Genomic DNA, 21460 nt, shown 5'->3' with positions numbered 1-21460 from the left:
TCCCCACCTAAAAAGTGAGAAGGAACAGGGGAATGTGTGTTAAACTCTCTGGAAAAGAGTCATATAATTTGACAAAAAAGGTTCTGCCTACGAAACTTCCAAGTGCTAGCATCCTGCATCAGAAACAGCTAGTTCCCTGCTATTTTGCACTGGTTGATTATTAGGTGATTCAGCATTACATCTTGAATAATATTCTACAGAGTTTTGACCAGGTCAAACACCTAAAAATCACACACATTCATAGGAAGATCCAACTATTGCTACAACCAGCATTAATGCAAGTCAGTTTGTTACTGACTGCAGTAATCATTCTAAAAGCTCTTAACAGCTTAGGGGTTCATAATTCTTACACAAGTTGGAGCATGATCAAACATAATGTGGTGCTCATTACAGGATTCCAAAAGGCACAGGACACTCAAATAATAATAAGAAAATAGAGGCAGAAGATCCATACATCTTTATTTCAGTTTGATCTTCCCTACAATATTTTTTTTAAAGAAACAAACCGTCTGAGGAAAAGCACAGGCTTCTAAGCAAATGAACCTCACCCGCTCCCTTCTCTTTCCCTGGACTCTACCCCAACACTGAACTTCGAAAGAGGCTCAGAAAGTTCAGGGACAAGAATCTCATTTAGTGCGAAAAATGGTTTTTTAAAAAAATCCTTTGTTCAAGTTACTTATCCGTATCCCCATCTCCAAAATATAAAAAAAGTATAAATTCAAAGGTGGCGGACAGAAGGAAAGATTTGGTACCAAACCTTTGAATAAAACAGTTGTATTTATTCTCTGACTGAAACATTCAGTGCCAGTACAGGACCTGTGTGCATGCTTCCCTACTGAAAATTAGGGGGCCGCTCAGCAGACTTTGAAGTCATGCTACTAACACTCTGAGGACTATGGTTTCGGTTAAGTCCAAGGCGTGGTATAAAAACCTCTTCTGAACAGTAGGTATATCACAGCGCAAACAGGTCCTAAAAGTGACTAACACCACATTTTGGAGGTGACTTCCAAAAGCTTTTCCCTTGCTGCAGTTTTGTAGGCTAGACACACCTCTCCCCCCACCCCCATTCCCCACTTGGTGTGGCTCAGTATGCCCATTGAACCTTCTTCCACCCCTTTTAGCTCTTTCCCAAACTTTTTACTTCTAACTTATAGCGCATCAAGGATGTTGTCGATTTTGGTGATCAGCTCCTGACGCTTGTTAGAATGCATCTTCTCATTCTCTATGTATGTATCCTTCTTAAGCTTGCCAACAACCAGCCGCTCAGCCTCCACAGAAGATTTCAGGACCAGCTCCTTTACTTGGCTATCAAGTTTCTGGATTTCGCTAACCTTGGAAGAAATTTGGGACAAAATGTTAGGTGACTGGACAACACCATAGCCATACAAAGCAACAGTACTAGGGTGCTTTCATTTTATTTTTATGGTCACTCTAGAAGTAGGAGATTTGCAGGGTCTAAGCAAATAATTACAGTCGTACCTTGGAAGTCGAACGGAATCCATTCCGGAAGTCCATTCGACTTTCAAAACGTTTGAAAACCAAAGCATTACAGTCATACCTTGGAATCCATTCTGGAAGTCCATTCTACTTTCAAAAAGTTTGAAAACTAAAGCATGGAAGCCGCAGAAACCCCACCGGATGTTTGGCTTCCAAAAATAGTTTGCAAACAGGAATGGTCACTTCCGGGTTTTTGCAGGGCTCAAGAACTAAGCTCTTCGAAAACCAAGGTACGACTGTATATGACAAACTATACAATGTTATGTTAGAAGCTACACCCATTTAAACTTTTCATTTAATGGTTCTGAATATGGACACTCACTGCAACAAACATGTCAGGGCTGGTTCCATGGCAGTAAGAGCACTTGGTTATGCTACATTCATTCATACTTTGTTTTTGAGAAATGAAATGCCTTCTAACCTTCCTTCCATTTTATAGCAAAACAGCAACAGAGGAATATGTAGAGATAACAGCTACAGTGTGTGTGCACAGCCTCTCCACTCAGCCCTCCTCCCAGTTACCAAGGGAGCTTTCAGCTAACTGCAGCTAAGTATCAATGACCAGAATGCATTAACAGCCTTTCAGTTGCAAGTTATGCATTGACATCCAGGCAAAAGTGACCATCTTCAAGACAGCTATATTCACCAACAGTTCCAGGGAGATGCACTGAATGGATCTCCTATTGTGGGTGAAAGTTTTGCTCAAAGCAGAGTAGAAGCAGTCTGCCAAGAGAATGACACATGGACCACATTTGTGCCTAAGGATTAATACAACTTAAAATCGGGAACTCAGGATGCCTTAGGCTTCGCTCACTAAAGCTGAGCAGCAGCTTACAAAAAACATTCCATTTCAAAGCGGTAGGCATGTTAGGTAAGTGGTAGCCAGGAGGCTTAATGCAGCTAGAGGGGCTTGATGTATTCCCCACACAGCATTAAAACATTTCGGGGCAAACTTGCTACCTTCAGGGCCTACTCACTGAGAGAAGGGCTTGGGCTGAATGTGGTGGAGGACCCTGGCCAATACATCTCAGCATGCTGGGATAGTCGACAGTCCTGGTTTAGATATTTTATACAGGTATCGCAATATTTAAAGCTATGGCAGAATGAAAACTGGGGGAAATTCCCCCAAGGCTCTCCTTATGGAGGAATGCTTGGATATAAAACTATCAAGGAACCTATAAATCTCAACTTTAGCGATATTATTCTGGAATCATCATGATACACTGTAAACACAGAACAAAGGCAACAAAAAAGAATTTCTTTAAAGTGTGAGGAAATATCTGCCTTGGGAATGACAAGAGAATAGGCAATTTAGAATAAGGGCAGTACAGTAACAATACACACTAAGGCAGCCAACAGATTCTTACTTTGTCACACAAGTCAGAGCCTTCTGTCTTCAGCTTGGACTGCAATGAAGCTATTTCGTTGGTTAAGGCCTTATGTTCAGTCTCCAGTGATTTTTTGCCACTGTTTAGGTTTGAAATATCCCGTGACTGCTTATACTTATTCACAGCTTCATCAAAATGGCGGTACAGACGTAGTCTCTTATTCACCAGGGTGAGAACTTGCTCTGTGATGCAGGCAACTTTCATCCTAGCTTCTGCTGCTGGATCCTAGAAAAGCACAATGGCTTAAATACTTATTACAGTATATAGTGCATTCTAAGTGTCCAGAAAGTGTTTTGTGTGCTCTCTCGGTAGTCCTTACAACAACCCTATAAGATCGGTCAGCATTACCTCCACCTTGCAAATAAAAGACCGAAGCAGAGAGTTTGACATACCTAAAGTCTATCTAAAGAGTCAAAAGGGAAAGGCAAGATCTAAACCAAAGGAGTTCCTAGTTCACAATTCTGATGCTTATTCACTACACTAGCTAAATCTATCAGACAGACTTTACCAAAATAGTTGTTTGGAGCAAAGTGGCAAAAACAAGAAACACTGAGGAGTTCCATTTGCTTCAAATAGACTTGTATGTGATAATGAAACAAGGATATCCACTGTGCAAGCCAGCTTGACTGAATCAAAATTAATTAAAACATGGACCAAAACACCATTTTAAAAATCTACTTCATTCCGTGAAAATTAATAGATGAAGAATTTTGGCCAACTTGGATCTTAGCAGTTTGAAAAAGGTAAGCCCTGACCCAACATGCTCATTTACTGACTCAAAGAATTAATGTATTTCAAGTATACTTTGCCTGTGCTAAGAAACTATTAAATCTCAGAGCACCACTGATATAAAGATATGGTAATAGCTTGCTCTCCCAAGATACCCATATTTTACAAAAAGACTAAGTGCTACCTCACATAAAAACAGCAGCGAATCCAGTACTCCAGCAGTCAGTGCAAGGGCATTTAATACCAAGGAAAGGGCTCTCCCACAGGAAACAGACCAACCCTCCTGCCGCATTCTCCCTGTTTCATCGTGCCTCTACTGCAGTACCTTAGTGATAGAGAAGTCCAGCCTCACATAGAGGATCACTGTAAAGAACAGAATGTAGAAGGCTCCAACTACCAGGAGAGGTTCTTGCAGCATCAGGATCTTGTTAAAATTATAGTGCACCTAGGAAGAGCAGGGCAAGCAGTGAGAAGAGCGTAAACTTCCATTAGTCAAGATGACATGCTACCCACCTTACATACCTATACGTAAGAACAATGAGATACTTGCACATTTAAGATGCAGCTCAGAACTCAAGAGTGAAGCTCAATCTTTTCACTGATCTATGAACGTGGTCTGTTGCTATTGCAGCCATGTCACTTGCTATAGAGCAATCTAGGCTGCAAAGATGAGTGCGGTACTTCTCATTATTTATGCTATCTAAGCAAAGGGCTTATGCTTACCACAATATCCTGGATGTGCTGCTCAACTAGGTTGTTCTTGTGCGCAACTATGACTGGACGGCCAAAGGTGTCCAAATAGGTGTAGTGAAGTTCATCAGGTGCCCGACTGATGTCATATGGACTATCCACATGGATATTCCTGCAAACAGAGGTGTATACAATACTGTTAGCTGTCCCAGGAAAAACTTAACCTGGTTGTTGTTGGGGATTTTTTTTGGGGGGGGGGAGAAATTAGACCTGGATTAGCCCCTCCCCTCTGATGTCTATGGCTTGGGCATGGTCCTTTGCAAGTAAAGCTGTACACACGAGCTGCCACTCACACACAAGGGCTCCATGTAATTGGGATGCCTGGCTGTGTTGGTATCCTGATTGAGTGGTGTCCCCGTGCACAAGCAGCTGCTCAAACATACGAGTTCCTTGCAGTCAACCATGCTCCACACACTGTCATTATACAGGGCAGGGGCATGTGGAATTGCAACAGGGACATAAATGCTGCTCGCTCTTGCTTCACCATAAACAGAATAATACATAAGCAGGCCTTGTGTTTTTTGGCTGACACGAAGTGCCTTGATCTCAACCATATTATTACTTACTTGGCACCTTCTGGAAGGATTATCTTTACAGTTAGTGAGTCTGTAACTTGCTCATCAAACACATGGTCAACAAATCTCATCTTCAGGGCATACTGATCACCTGGGAAACAAAAACCAAGAGGATACTATGATTTTTTCCTATGCATCAGGAAACAAGCTATGAAAGCCCTGTAGGGTAAAACAGTCACAAGTTTAAAGGTAAGCTAAAAAAAAAAAAAACCCCGTTAAACTCCACTACAACTTGTTTTAGCTGCATGTTGCTTACTCGCAGTAAAGTTAGGCAATATCCACACTATTACTGTGATATCACATTTAACAGTGCTCCCAGCATAAGCTGTGCAGAACACAAAGCTTAGTACAGCTTAGCTGGATATCCCCCACTGACCACACTGTATATCATTTTGCATGTTTTGGGAAAGGAACAGAATGGTGTCAGGAGAGTAGGAAGTGGGGGGGAGGTGTGCCTGAGAGGCACAGGAAGCACACCTTGAAGGGGCTTCTAACCATGCATGGCATTTTTCAGGCGATGCCTGCATCATCTAAAGTCATATAATCAAGTACTGAAATGCACTTTAACAGTACAGCACCTGGTTTCTGAGTACACATGCACAAATAATAAAACTAAGAATCTTTGGAATTCCGAATATGCCATTCTGCATAGAGCTGCAGACAGTGAATAGCTTTGTACTCCGGTTGCTCAGATTATATTCCAGATGCCACAACCCTAACAAGGAAACCTACCAAGATTAAAGAGGTATTCATAGCTAGGCAGGTTATAACCAATGATGTAATGTGTCTTCCAACCACCAAACAGGGGGAAGCGAGGGCGGATCTCCATTTCCACAGAGTCATCCAGAATGAGGAGATGACTGGTGGATATGTTGCCAATTTCATCTCTGTAATACACATCTTGAGCAGCAGCAGGAAGGATAGTCTGCAAAAGCAAGATAAGCACTTAATGTCAAATTCACCAGTACCGATAATTGGGGCACTTGCTATTCGCTCTATTTTTAAGGGTGCATTTTCACAAAAAGCAAACAGTTATCTCCATTCCTACAGTAGTTACAACCACAGTATAAGCAAATCATATACAGCAGACTAAATTTTAAAAATCACAATGGAAGAGATTCTGGTCATGCAGTCCAACCCTCTGCCCTAAAGTATCGCCAACCAATGCTTGCCTGATCTTTCCTTCAAAGTCCTCAGGTTCTAAATGCAGTGCCTACGTTTCTAAAGAGTACAATACAGCGGTATCTCAGTCAACAAATAGTCCTGTTAACAAACACTTTGGACAATGGACTCCACAAAACCGAAAGTAGGTGTTCCAATTAGTGCACTTTAGCCCAGAAGACAAACGGAAGCTGAACAGCGGCGGTGGGAGGCCTCATTAGGAAAAGAACGCACCTCAGGTTAACGCACCTCAGGTTATCTGAAGAAGTGTGCATGCACACGAAAGCTCATACCAAAATATAAACTTAGTTGGTCTTTAAGGTGCTACTGAAGGAATTTTTTTATTTTACCTCAGGTTAAGAATGCTTTGGTCTAAGAATAGACCTCTGGAATGGATTAAGTTCGTAACCCGAGGTACCACTGTATGTACCTTTTTTTATTACTGTGTTTCCTAAGGCAATCACTGTAATTATTTTAATATTTAATACCTTTTAGTTTTAAATTGCTGTCTGAGCAATTCTTCCAAAAGTTAGAATGGGAATCTTCTCACCCACTGCCTCCTTTAGCTTTGTTCCAAAACAGAAGAATGGTGGGGAAGGCAAGCGACCTAAGGCTGCAATCCTAACCATATTTAAACAGACCTAAGTCTTACTGATTTCAATGGGGCTTGTTCCCAGACAAGTAGGGTGAGGATTGCGCCCTAAACCTGTACTTCCATATCAGCAACAAGAAGCAACAACAAAAAAGGGACAGAAAGGAAGTTTCCAGTAAGGCACCATCTCCTCAAAAGCAGATCAGTAGCAATGCTTCCTTGCTGTCCCCTTCCCTACCCCCAAAGCCTAGTTCTTTCTGGCAGGCAAGGGGAAGAGGAATTGTTTACTTACTTACTTACTTACTTACTTACTTACTTACTTACTTACTTACTTACACACACCCACACACCCCTGAGGCTCCTTTTAAGACAAAGAGAAATAAGCAAGGGCAGACCTTGAAAGACTTCACAGAGGATATTCCACTGTCCGGCTGTCTTTGGTAGTCATATCTGGAGAAAGGTCCTTTGAGCACAGCTCCTGTGTGCTTCAAGTCAACAGTCTCTTCTACAGCAATATTGCCCCAGTGAGAAACTTCAATGACACGTGTCATGGTAGTGATAGTCAGGAACGGACTATTGTTTTCATAGTGCACCTTAAGGTTATCCTAAGGAGAAAAATCATAGTAGAGACTGAGGACTTTCTGTCGTCGACTGTGTTGTAGAAAAAGCCATTTCATTTACAGCAACGCCTGTTAAGACGACCTACTTGCAAATCAGACTCTCAATCATTTTTGAGGTATTACACAATCTATGTATTGATTGACATATTGCACAATACAGTACTCATTAAGAAATGTTGGCTAGATCTACCGTAGCAAGGATCCATCTTGTCCAGCATTCAGTCTGACACCAGTAAGCTTCTGAGACACTCTTAAGTAGGGCATTAAGGAAACAATATTTCCTTGCCTACCCCCAATATCCACTTAGAATAATGGAATTGTAGTGATGGAAGGGACCATGAGGGTCATCTCATCCAACCCTCTGCAATGCCAGAATATTTTGCCCAATGTGGGGCTCGAACCCATAACCCTGAGATTAAGAGTCTCATGCTCTGCCTACTGAGCTATCCCAGTTGAAAGGTGTCTATGCTGAGAAACCACGTGGAACAATGTGAGCAATGTCCATAGACAGTGTCTGCATTACTTTTTCTGAGCCCATTAGAAATCTGTAATAGCGCACATACAAAAAGTGCCTTGTCTGTTTTGAAAGATTAAAGGCTTGCTGCCCTTTGGCTGAATCTTGTAAGTACTAGCATGTTTCTGTGCTGACCAGGGAGGAGAAGAAGCCTCTTGGCAGGCCTGCAAAAAACTGTCTTTTGTCAAAGGCTGGCAGGCAGAGGAACACAGCAATCTCTCTCTTCTTTGCTAGTCCACTCACTGGCCTGCATATAACCTCATGTACTCACCTGTGTGGTATTCTTTGTCCACCCATGATGAACAGGTGGAGTTGTTACAAGGCAGCTTTAGTTCCTTTTAAGCCCCTTACATTCCTGGCTTTTGGATTTATATTAATCATTTGACACAGCAGAATGACATGCATGTATCTTAATTCTACATGAATGACAAATTCCTTTTAAACAGTTTCTCTCCTAGGAACGTTAACTGGGATTAAGAGTTTACCTCACTGTATGGTGGAACATCCCTGAAGGGTCCATATTCAATCATGTCCTCTGACCGACTAGGGTTGCCTAGTTTGGTGTAGCTTTCCACGTTCCTTGAGGCCAGTTTAATCCGAGTAGTTTGGGTCTTGGTTGGGTACGGAGAGTAAAAATAATGATTGCCCTCAAAAACCACAAACTGTTTCTCTGCTTGGGTGATATGAGTTGGGTATGGCTGCAGGACATGTGTAAAAACCGTTTCAACAGATAAGCGAATCTTTCCACCTGGAGCCAAAGGAGATGGCAGTTTTACAGTGAAGAATTTGCCACTGTAAAGGAGAAACAAAGATAGAAAAATCATTCTGGCTCTGCTGGCTTTACAGACACCCATAAGCATGGAAAGAAGCTCAACAAAGATTTTCACTGAAGAATATATCATCTCTGCCTTTGTTTGCCTGCTGCAGTTTTGGGCTACATAGTGATTTGAGTGTAGACTAAAGTTCAAATCCCCACTCACTGGATGATCTTGGACTAGTCTGCGTTTCTCAGCCTAATCTATTTCACAAGGTTGTTGTGAAGATAAAAGATGAAATATAAATGCAATAATAAATGCAATGCTGTGGATATCCCAAACCATCTTTGTATTCCTAGCTCAGTTATACTAGCCTGGGTTTAATCAAAATGGCAGTAACGTGGTCCACTGCTATCAGCAATCAGAACGTGGACTCTTGAGAACGTTTGCTACTTCAGAGAACCCTGATCTCAACTGACTAATGTTATAACAGCTAACGGTTTGATTTAAATGTCAAAAGATATATATTGCATTAGCTTTTAAAGACTGGTCAGTTACAACTGACGACAGATAGGTTGGATGCGAGCTAATAAAACTGAAGCGGAATCCTGAAAAGACAGAAGTGCTGTGTGCCCCATTGTCACACCTGGGAGGTGGGGAGGCTGCCTGCCTTGCACTCCCATGAAAGGAGCAGGTTTGCAGCTTGGGGATACAGGTCACTTGGCCACTCCATGAACTGGTAACTTCCAGACTGGATTAAGGCTCTATACGGGGTTGCCCTTGAAGATGACTTGGAAACTTTGATTGGTCCAAAATGCAGCAGTTAGATTACTGGTTGCAGTTTAGTTCAGATCTCACGTAACCTCCTGTGCTAAAACAGCTGCACTGTGGTTGCCAGTTCATTTCCGGGCCCAATTCAAGGCAATCACATTAATGTTCAAAGCCCTAAACGACTCATGCCCCAAATACCGAAAAGACCACCTCCTTCCTTATAGCACATCAAGGAAAGTTTAAGGCAGCTTCATTGGTCAAATGTAACATTGTGGGGAAGTCACCAGGGTGAATTCCAGCACCCCTAGGAATACCTAAGTTTTTAATAAGGTTTCTAAGCTTCTAACACATGCACAATACCCAAGTACCTTACATAGCATGGGTCTTATCAGGTAACTAAGCAACTGGAGTCTTAACAGGAGAGACAGTACAAGGCTAAAAAGCTCATCTATCAGGACCAGCACATTCCTTTGCAACATATTCAAAGACATCCTTTCTTTCTTTCTCTCTCTCTCTCTCTCTCTCTCTCTCTTTCTTTCAACAGCATTCTTTTCACAACTCTGTAAGAGCTCTTCCTAGTTCTTCAATACATGCAGGCTATATTTCCCACCCCACCCTCTCAAGTGCTAAGATTGCCAGAGCCGGCACACTTGGTAGTTCCTCTGCATTCAAAAGCTCATGTGGTGGTGGCCTAGGAGAGGGTATTTTCTGTGGCAGCCCCTAAGTTGTGAACTCCCTCCCCACAGAGGTGCATCTGGCACTTTCATTATACTTCTGGTAAACACACCTCTTTGCCCTGGCTTTTGACACTTGAGGTGTAGATTGTTAGAACCCACCTTATATCTGTAACTGTAAGTTTTACTAGTATGCTGTTGTAATGTTGTAATCCATTCTGGGATCTTTAGGGTTAAGGACGGGTAAATAATGATAATGCTAATTTTCTGTTTCCAATAGACAGGTTTAGGCTTCTAAGAAGCAAGCAAATCAAAATGCAACTCTGTGAATTACTATGCCTCACAATTTCAAGTGATAACTGCATGTCATCAGAATTGTCAGATTAGATTTATTTTTCTTAATTTTTTTAATCCAATAATCAAAAGGAAAGCGACTATTAAAATAGTATCTGAAGTCTTAGATTTTCTATGATTCTACAGGGCTGCAAGCAAACGTCTCTGACCTAGTACAATATTTATTGTTTAAGAAACACTTGGGAAATTACAAAAATATAAAGTCTGAATGTGCTAAGTATATGTGTCATACAGATACATTCAACAAGACTGGGCGCAAATTCTTCAGTGTATGTTTTGTGGCAAACCTGGATATGATATAGTTTCCCTTGGCAAAACTCACCTTTTACCTTTTACCTTTGTCTCCTTCAACTCAAGAGTACTCTCTTCTTCTTCCTCACCTTTCACCTATAACAAAAGATTCAATTCAAGTCTGGTCATTGTTAGCATTTACAGTTTCCATCTGAGATAGCTGAATTCATCACAAGTGCTACTGGCAATTTCTACTCCCAGGGGACTGCAAGTCAACAAAGACACATTTCAATTTGACCCACACACCAATAATTAGCCATCCAATCATTAACAAGTTGTTGGCTAACTCCACAAACCCTGCAGCATTATCTAAAAGCAAAGTACACAGAGGTCTGTTAAACCATTGAGACTCTTATACAAGAACACGTAAATGCTGGCTTGGATTACTAGCCAAGCCCATTGTCTGTAGCTGTCATTCACCCCTTCCTTCCTAGAGTCCTGCGGCATTTTGAAGAACCTGGAGAATGTAGGGGTGTTTGCTCTTCTGAAGGGATCCTGCAGAAGGAGCAAGCAACAACGTGCTGCTGTCTCCTGGAAATTTCAAACTAAGAGAAAGCATTCCTCCCTTTTCTCTGTGGTGAGTTTGAAGAGGCAAATTCTTTCCTTCTGAATTTGGCTTCTGTGATTCTAAAGCAACAGTGAGGCACTACTGGTGCTTTCTGCAAAAGCCAAAACAACGGAGATAAAGCACATTTTTCTTCTGCCCTCCTGGACAGGGAGTACACACACTACTAGCAAGCAGGTAGGCAAGTTCTGGAATCCTGTTACTGTGTTAGCTTCAGAACAAGAGACATACAGTAGTGATTGTGGGATGCAAGTTCTGATCAAAGACTTACTGTACTGCTACCAGAAGTCTTTTGTGAGAACTCACTGAATAGCCACAACTAGACAGACAAGTGTTGGATGACATGATTTGTTGAAAATAGTCCTGATTTTACTTTTCCCAACAGCCTCCCCAAAGTTACAAGGACAGACGATGCACCTGACAGCACTTTTATTCTTCATTTGAGAGTAAACTGACCAAAATTTTAAAAAGATACATGTGATGCTTTCAGGTTCTTGGAAAGGGGTTCACAAGAAAGTAAAGGCATGGCTATGATGTAGATTTATTTTACTAATGATTCATATCTTCAGACCCAAATATATATGTACATCTACCCGCAGGTCAAAATAATTTACCGTAGTTCCATTTTTAATCCATAAAGGGCTTCACAGGCACTGTAACTCTAAGATGGATCAAAACCACCAGATACTGCAACCAGAAAATAATAGCTTGTCCAAGGACTATCAATAAATTCATGTATGAGAGTGCAATGCCTATCCATACTTCAGCATTATCCACTGACTGATAGGCCAGCAAGTATTCCCATTTTGCAAAATGGCAAAATAAAAACGACAACGGCAGTTATCCTATGCATATAGTTACAAGGAAGCAAGTTCCATTAAACTCAAAAGGACTGACTTCTGAGAAACATGTTTAGAATGGGACTGTAAATAACATGAGAAATCATACATGGGTGTAGCTTTGCCTAACCTGGTGTCCTCCCATTGTTTTTGACACTACCACCCAGGTTGACTGGGAACCAGCTGAAGGGCACCAGATTGGGGAAGACCCCTATAGAAACTGTGATTGCATAGGGAGTAGGGCCTAGGTTCCAATAAGCTCACTTTTGGCCATCAGATACAATGCCAAAGACTCAGTCCTCTACCCTTACTGCCGTCACCTACCTTTACTGTACTTACTTACAACCCTTTCTTCCAAAGGCAAAATAAACTTTCTAGCTGCTATTACGTTCCTTAAAATCAAGTTGCCTTGCAGAATGAATTCTCTGCAGCAAATGGAAACCAAGAAAGCTACCTTTTAGCAAGTCAGGCCACTGGTCCAACCAGCTCACTGACGGGAAGCCACTCTCCGGATTTCATACTGGGCTTTCTCCTAGAACACAGGACTTTCTGTATTCAAATCAGATGCTCTACCATCAAGCTACAGTCCTTCCCAAATAGCTGTGACTGCTCACTTTCTAATAACAGAGTGCACTCCACTCTGATATCTGTAGCCATTCGTGGTTCAGGACAGAGCTTCAACTAATCTTTTTCACTAACATGTTGCGACACAGATAGAAGCAGCTAAAACACACCTTCTAGAAAGGCTTTCTCCTAAGCTCACATTTACAAACACCCCCAATTATTGCAGGCAGGCAGGAAACACAGGCAGCAATGAATAATAATAAGCCACTTAAATGTTCTCATGCCAGCAGCCTGCTGTTCAGCTAGCCACAGGCCTTGCAATCGCATGCGTTATGCGGTTTTATAGACATGCCTTGAGATCCACGCCTCCTTCCCTCTAGGTTGCCACTGGTTGCTCTCCGATTGCAGCACTTACGCTTACGTGTCAGTATATGCCAGGCCATTTACTACAGCAGCAGCTCTGAAGGGAGTCAGCAGCCAGGAAGAGAATAAAACAAGTATGTGGTGAGCACACTCTGCAAAGTGACGACGCTTTCCAGGACGTTATCTGGATCGAAAAGCTGGCAAACCCCCAAAGGGCAGCTTACGTGTAACTTTAGGAAAGACATCTATTTCCACCCCCCACACCAATATGGACCACATTTTCTGCTAACACTGCATTCCCAGATCAGAAGATCCCAGACTGTTATTTCGGGTCGACAAAAAATTGATACGGTTTTCTTCGTGGCCCATATATCTCTGCAGCACGGCCTCCTCTACGGAGGAAGGGCTAGCCACCCCAAATCTGCAGTTTAGCCTCCACCCCTGCTAACTATACGGGAAAAGGAGCCAAACACACGACAGCCAGTACAGTTAAGAAAGACAAACCCCTGAAATGCAGTGGTAAAGCGGTGTTGGGGCGAGGGGAGGGGATGCTTTGGAAATGATTTCCGCTCAAATACCGATAGTTCGGTACCAATAAGCGAACGTATTAGGGAATGAAAAGCGGCAGGGAATGGGGGCAGATGCCCAGGAAAAACAAAGAGGCGAAGGCAAAGAGGGCTGGAGGGGTGAAGATGATTTTCGAAGACTGGGCGCGGCGAAGGAAGGCGAAAGAAAGGCAGAAGCGCAACTCCTAGAAACATTTGCCCCGCGCGCGGAAGGAAAAGGAGAAGCGCGAGCGGGAAGGCGCCAGGGCTGGCCGAGGGCGCCGTCTCTACGAGAGGCCGGAGGGCGAGCGAGATGAGGCGCGGCGGCGGAGGCGACGGGAAGGGCTTCGGAAGCGGGAGGCCGCGGAGGCTGCGCGTCCCGCCAGTGGCTCGCTCACCTGCACCCCCAGGTAGGCCAGGTGGCTCTCCAGGCCCGGGTCCAGAGCCAGCAGGAAGGAGGCGGCGGACCCGGAGCCCCCCGCGGGGTTGGCCAGGCTCAGCTCGGCCGTCACTTTGGCCAGGTGAGTGCCGAGGTCCACGGTCCTCTTCACTTCTTCGTTGACCAGCTCCGGGGCAGCCAGGGCGCCCCCCAAGCAGAGGAGGAGGAGGAGGGAGACGCTCTCCATGGCTGGCCACGCCGAGAGACTGAGCAGCCGAGCGAACCGGATAGACTCCCCTCCCTCGCGGCAAGGTTCATTCATCAGGCGGGCACAAGATGGCGCCCTCCACGCCGAGAGAAAGACAAGATGGCGGCGCCCAGAGGCCGTCGGCGCTCCAAGATGGCAGCGCGGGCGATGGAGAGGGAGTGAGGGGAACCTCCCCCGTCACGTGACTGAGGGCGGGGGAGAGCCTAATCAGATGCAAAAGAAAAGAAAACGTCAGGCTGAACGCTGCCGAAATGCGTCAGATTGCAGCAGTGTCAGATGTTCGAATATTTTTTTTTTAAAAAAAAAAAATAGGCAGTAGCGTAAAAACTACTCTTGGAGAAGGAAGCTGCTTTTTCAACTTATGAAGTCTCAAGTTAAAGAAGCAGAGGACAAAACGGCCAATGTGATTAGTGTGAGAAAAGCAATAATAAGTTACGTGTGTGTGTGTGTGTGAAAGAGAGAGAGAGTGTGTTCAGGTTTTTTATGGAAAAACACAGAACAGTTTTATAGAAAACGGAAATTAGGTTGAGTGGCTAATCAATTATTTAAAAAGTTGTAAGGTATAAGCCTTCATGGGCTACAATCCACTTTATTGATTTTTCAGGTGCCAGGCGACTGCCAACAGAATAACAGGGCTACCTCTAGATATAAGACTAGGAATTGCTTTTTTCTAGTACGGTACTTCAATGTTTGCATACCATTTGTATGGGATTTTGATTAATTCTAATAACCACTGTATCGTGGGTATATTTCTGTGTAATATGTTACAATTCTATATAGTTGGTTTATTAAGAAAATACCATGCACAATGATAATAGCAGAAGTTCATACTAACAGTGATTCTAGTGCTGAGAGAAAAAGCTCTGCTTATTCCACATCCCATGCATAATAAGGGAGTATGGAAGACTTTGAGCTAGGTCAGGGCAGAGCTTATCTGAGGCCCAGGGTGGGAGTCTTGTTAGAATAAACTTATCAATTCAAACAAAAATGCAGCTGGTCCTTGGCAGAGAACCCTGACCAGCTTTGCCCTCCAAGGCTAAGTGTACCAGCTCTGCTTTGAGCCTAAGCATGTCTTCAGGAAGAAATCTCTGACAGTAAAAGCTGTTCAACGGTAGAACAAATTCTCTCAGAAAATGGTACTCTCCTTGGAGGTTATTAAATAGAAGTTGGATCTGTCATGGATGCTTTAGTTTTTAAGCAGTTAAGATTACTGCTTTTCAGGGGGTTGGACTAGATAAACATTTCTATATAACTTTCTCATATAGGTAATTTTGAAGTTGTACAGCATCTGTGTACCAGGCAGCCTCCAAACAAACAAAACAACAACCTAGAAGTGCACACTCACTTGGGAGTAAATCCCTTTGAACTCACAGATATCTGCTTCTAAGTATGCATAGCTCATACTTATGTATCAGTAGGATGCAAAAATGTGTAGCAGCAAAGTGAATACTAGATCACTAGTTTGTTCTAAAAACTATTTTGAGCAGTCCCATTAATAGCTGGATTTGGGTTGGTCCAGCAAGTCCGTGGGCACACATATATTTGGAGAAAGCAGCACTGAATCCAATAAGTTGCTTCAAAGTAACTACATGGAACCAGGGTGTTGGTGGCTTGATTCCAGGAGTAATAAATGAAGGATTGTTGTTATCAAGCTAAAATCTCTTATTCTCCATTTATAGGCCTGCTTTCCAAACTTTTGAAATCTTTTTGAAATGAGTGCATAGAAGAGTTCTGGCAACATTTGTTCGATAACTTGCTTCAAAGCTGAAGAACAAAAGCTGCATCAAAAACTTCCATGCCCTAGTCAATCAATCAATCTTATTGTATAGCCCAGTGATGGCAGACCTATGACACGCGTGTCAGACGTGACACGCAGAGCCCTCACTGCTGGCATGTGCCCCATTGGCCCACTGTTGTTGTCCCCCCCCCCCATTTGTTCTCCGGCTCCTCCTCACGCTACAGCTTGTCTCTGCTGTTAAAACCCGGATCCTGGTAGCCAGAGATTGGTTTTTTAACCCTTTCTGTGCTGTTTTTTCTGGCGCTTTGGCAGACGATGATTGGGTGTAACAGCGTTCATTTTTAACCCATTCTGTGCTGGTTTTTTTGGCGCTTTAGCAGACTATGTCGGTGCTGCGTGCTAGTTCCAGCGAAGGTATTATTCGTCATTTATTTCTGTTCTCTCCCCACCAAAAAAAGTGCAGCAGCTTTGGGGCACCCCCCAAAAAAATGTAAAGCAACCTTTGCACACACCCCAAAAAAACTTCCAAAACTTTGGTCAGCAGCTCCCCCAAAAAAGCTCAACAACTCTGGGCACTTTGTGATAAATAAGGGTTTTTTGGTTTGGTTTGGTTAAATAATTAGTTTTTTGTTTATTAAATACAGTTATATATTACAATTATACATTTTTGTTATTTAAACTATAAATATCGCGAAATTATGGTGTTTTTTCTTGAAGTGACACACCACCCGAGTTAAGCTCGGTTTTTTGGCGAATTTTGACACACCAAGCTCAAAAGGTTGCCCATCACTGGTATAGCCAAAGGTCTTTACTGTGGACGACAGATAATTTAAGGACACTTTCATTTAAAATCATACGTAACCTGTAGTAGTTTACTTTACAAGATAAAAAGAAATTTACATTAAAACTGAAGATTGGAGTGCATTCACATAGCTGGAACGGAGCTTCTTGGCTGCCACCGCAAATTTGGCTACCTGGTATATGATATATAGATGTTTATCTGCTAGGAGTTGAACTGTCACTTCCTGTGCAGCTCAACCTGAAAGCCAATTAAGAATTGGTCATACTGTATATTTTTTCCTCTGGGCATTGTATACAGGGGGCAAATCAGCAAATAGTGTGTGGTGTCCTCTACCTGATTGCATCCATATATACATTTGTGATCCATATGGGAAATTCCCTGACATCTCCCCTCTAAATATGCTGAGGGCATCTGTTGAAATCTTAGTTCTGCAAAGGCCCTGCGTAGTTGTGGGAAGGTCAGAGTCTCAAGGTAACAGGGCCTTGAGTGATTGGTCTTAATTTGGGGGTACCAAGTAGAATAACTGGTGGCAATGGATGCATACTCTCTCTTGGTTGACACCGATCAAAAATCCAATTTCAAAGGTCTCGTAGGCCAGGGGCTAAGTAGTTCTCCATTTGAAGATTATAAGCCCTAAGTTTATTTTGGCACTTTTGTGCCCAGCCCCGTGTCCTTAGTTCAGGCACCCCCAAACTTGGCCCTCCAGATGTTTTGGGACTACAACTCCCATCATCCCTAGCTAACAGGACCAGTAGTCAGGGATGATGGGAATTGTTGTCCCAAAAACATCTGGAGGGCCGAGTTTGGGGATGCCTGCCTTAGTTGCTCTAACCAGCAGAGCTTAATAAGAGTATGATCCTTGAAGGCATTTAGCCTGTGTCAGTATCTCAGATCGTCTTAATTATGGCTGCTAGCGAGGGGAGGCCCAACTCAGCTCTAGGGTGGGCTGCCGGTGTCCCACAAGGAATCCCTAAAATCTGCCTCAAATTTATTCTTGGGGATGTCTATTTCAGATTCAACACCAATTCCTCATATCTCAGCCCCGCAGAGCATTTTGGCAATGATTTTAGAGACAAAGATCTGAATAGCTAGGTTGATTAACTGCCTGCCCTTTGAATGGAAGAATCTATATAACTGCCCAGTAGAGCGGCCAGATATTAGCTTAATTGCTTTCAGATGGGGTTTCCATTATGACTTCCCACCGATAAGTTATCCTAGATATTTAAATTTTAGTACTTTTTCAAGGGTGTGACCCTCTAGAGTCCACCTGGACTTGGTAGTCCTCTTACCAAATACAGTGACCTTGGTTTTATTGTAGTTTTTAGATGCTTTTTTTACACAGCTGTCCAAATTTAACCAGCGTCCTTCTAAGTCCAATTACATTCTGAGGTAACAACTAAATCATCGGTGTAGAGCAAAATTCTCATGCACTAGTTTCTTTATGGCAAGACTTCTCATTTGTCAGACTGATGAGATGCTTTCTACCTCAGCCAATTAAAACAGTTGTTTCATTTGTCACAGGTGTGCAAATCTGTGTTTGCAGGATGTGACATTTTCACTCTGCATAGAGAAAAAAAAATGTTAGATGAAAATGAAGAGGCTTTTAACAAGACACAAAAACAGTGAGACTTCTAAGTAAATGGTTAGGATTACACTACTACTGTTAGCTGTTATGTCTCGAGAGACAATGAGTATGCCTCTTGGGTGCTGCCTCCTGCATTGTTTTAGCTGCCTAGCATACTATGAGATATGTTAGTATGATCTTGAAATGCACTGGGAATCTAGGGCCCCTTCAGACACTCTTTTTGTTCTGCATTCTCCAGGCTAAACTCTTCATCAGCCCTGCTTCACAAATGCTCTTGCCTGACTGGGATAAGGTTGCTCACAACGAAATGTGGCCTTTGGAATAGAAAAAAAAGTTCCCTACCCTTCCCCTGGTGCAAGTGTTCTCCCATAATCCCTAGCCATTGGCCGATGGACCAAAGAATATCCACACCTGCCCTAGGGCCTAGAATCTTTGGAAATATGGTTTATCCCAGTTTCAGGGACGGGGGTGGTGCAAACAGGTCTCATCCTGAAGATCTTGGAGGCTATATTATAGCCAATAAATTTTGGAGATAACTTAATAAAATTTCATTCCTTCATCTATGCACTCTCTGCTGCTGCTCCTTTCACTTTGGCTTCCTTTGCTATATGTCGGTTCTTTAGCTCGTTTCCCCTTCTTGATAGCGAGGACCCACATCCACACCTGATGTGTCTTTCCCCCTGCCTTAATTCTGTTGGATTGCATCCTCAGCACTCTCCCTGCAATACCATTTCCGGGTCAGACTGGGAGCTCCTTGGCACACTTCCTTGCTCCCTCCTCTCACAGGTACTTTGCAGTGAATTAAATATTTCCTTTTGTGGCTTCAGTCCATTTTATTGCTTTCTGATGAGTGCCAGGAGGGGGATTAGTAAGCAATAGCCTCTTGAATAACCTCTTTCAGTTGCATAAATGTCTGTTTCTGTCCCCAGTAGAGTAGTAGAGGCTTTAATTACTGTTTTTCTCTATGATATTCTTCCAGGTTTTTATTTGTGAGACAGCCCAATTTGCTACAAAAAAGACAAAAGAAAAGCTATTATAAACATTAATGAAAAACTCCCCCCAACATGGGGGGGGACCTTTACCTTGGGGAAATTAACAGCATAAACCTATGCTTGTTTACTCAGAATTTACTCTGAGTCAGAAGTAAATCCTGGGGTCTCTAGCTTTCAATGGGACTTACCGGTACTCATTGACTTACAAAAAATTACAATATGGACCATGACCCATTGGCAATCTTAGGTTGTGAACTGCTCTGAGATCTATGGGTATTGGGCAGTACTGTATACAAATTTAATTACTGTAATACATACGGTAAATGGGATGGGAAAATGTTGTGAGCTCCTGGAATCAGAATTGTAAGTTGCTGGGTGGGATGTCAAAAGCCAGGACCTTCAAGGAAGCCTTCTCTGAAATACAGGTACGACTGGTTCCACGTGCAGGACCAACATGTGGCTGAGAGGGTGATGGTGTCGGAAGGAGGCTTTTAAATTTCTTAGGGACCAGGGAACATATGGGGAGAAGCTGGACTAGTCATACCTCGGTTTAAGTACGCCTCGGTTTGAGTATTTTCAGTTTAAGCGCTCCGCGGACCTGTCTGGAACGCATATTACTTTCAATGGGAAAGTTCGCTTCAGGTTAAGTACACTTCTGGTTAAGTACGGACTTCTGGGGCTTCCGGTTCAGCGCCAGCGCCGTCCGGCGGGGTCCGTCTCGAGCTCCGAGACGACCCGTCTCTGCAAGGGAGGGGGAAGCAGCGGGAGCGCCGCTGCACCCCAAAGAACCTCAGATCGCGCGTTCTGGGGGCAGAAATAGCCGAGCAGCGCCCCAATCCCGACTCCCCAACTCTCCGGTAGGCTCTAATAAGAGCTCCGGAGCGAGAAGGGTCGCAGTCGCGGGGGCCATTTTGGAGCGCCATCGCTATCCTCGCAGGGAGAAGCTCCGTGCCAGAGGCGGAGAGCGCTGGATTTTTCCAAAGAAGAAATCAGGAAATTGAGAGACCGTGAGTACAAAGGACTCAAAGATTAAAAATTGGATTCGAGATTTGGAATGGGGGTGAGATTTAAAAAACGGAAGCCGATCTCCCCCTTACTGATCTAAAAAGGAGAAGCAGCTTAAGGAGGAATCCCAGTGCCGGGGGCTAAAAAACTTTATTGTTTGAATATCTCCAAGGACTGACTAAAGACTCTCCTCCTGAGGCAGGGTTAGGGGGGAGAACTGTTATAGACAATAAGAATCCCTGCAAACATATTTAGCTGAAGAAGAGACCCCCCTCTGTACCCTGAAATTTGGCACCCCGAACAGAACAGCGAGTGGAATATAATGGGGTGAGTGAAAGGAAGGAATTCACATTTTAAAACTTCTGGTTCGACATTTGAGAATATACTGTATCCAGTTTGGGTTATGTGGAAGAACTGCAACTTGTAACCACTTCCTGTTTTCCAAGTCTTGCTCTGCCCTTGAAAAGCTAGAAAAATGCCAACAGAAGATTACACACCTGGCTTCCAGGAGAAAGTTTTGAAACTCTTGTGGGAAATGAGAATTAATATGTATAAGACTCAACAACAATTGGAAGGAATAAACCAAGATCAAGATCTACAGGAGGATGAAATACTTCAAGAAATGGTGCATGAGGATAAACAGGCAGATGAACCGATTTACAACATAATTGAAGTTAATGATGATGAAATGCAGGACTTGCCAATGAATAAAGACTTAGCTGAGAGTGGAATTAACCCTCCTCAGGAGGGGAACAAGCAAGAATTTTTGAAGAGACAAAAAACTCACAAGAAAAGCATCATGCAAAGAAGAAAGGACTTATGGGGGGGAGAGAATGGAGAAGATTGGATTGAAAAATTGGTCAGGAAGGGGGAGGGATGAAGGAGGAATATTTGTTGTAATAGGATGGATAAAAAAAAAGGACTGAAAACTGGATCACGGACTTTGGACTTGCTGGACTGGAAGGGGAAGGCCAGGATCAGGGGATAGAGAGGAAAGAATTGAGGATAAAGATAAAATCTAGAATTGGGAATGTAAATAGGTTCTTAAAATTATGGGAGTTCTGGGGGGGAAATTGGGGCATGGGGAAAAAAAAGGAAAATTGATAAGTTAGAAATAAGATTTAGGAGTTATTTAGAAGTATCA

The 21460-nt window shown here is 43.1% G+C and overlaps 1 protein-coding gene across 1 annotated transcript; it reads right to left on the bottom strand.

Moving 5' to 3' along the window:
- Positions 1 to 434: 434 nt before the first annotated feature.
- On the bottom strand, positions 435 to 15837 carry RPN1 (ribophorin I). Its single transcript, XM_035106439.3, has 10 exons — positions 13946 to 15837; positions 10703 to 10767; positions 8312 to 8618; positions 7088 to 7297; positions 5672 to 5864; positions 4931 to 5030; positions 4338 to 4476; positions 3940 to 4059; positions 2865 to 3110; positions 435 to 1331 (listed from the first exon to the last, which is right to left on the bottom strand). Exons 1-10 carry the CDS (start codon positions 14246 to 14248, stop codon positions 1149 to 1151), a joined length of 1866 nt encoding a protein of 621 aa, XP_034962330.1. The 5' UTR covers positions 14249 to 15837; the 3' UTR covers positions 435 to 1148.
- Positions 15838 to 21460: the final 5623 nt, after the last annotated feature.

The sequence above is a fragment of the Zootoca vivipara genome, chromosome 2, assembly GCF_965207765.1.
Source record: "Zootoca vivipara chromosome 2, rZooViv2.hap1.1, whole genome shotgun sequence".
Taxonomy (NCBI): domain Eukaryota; kingdom Metazoa; phylum Chordata; class Lepidosauria; order Squamata; family Lacertidae; genus Zootoca; species Zootoca vivipara.
The sequence above is the reverse complement of the archived record's forward strand: the minus strand, read 5'-3'. Positions and strand labels throughout refer to the sequence as shown.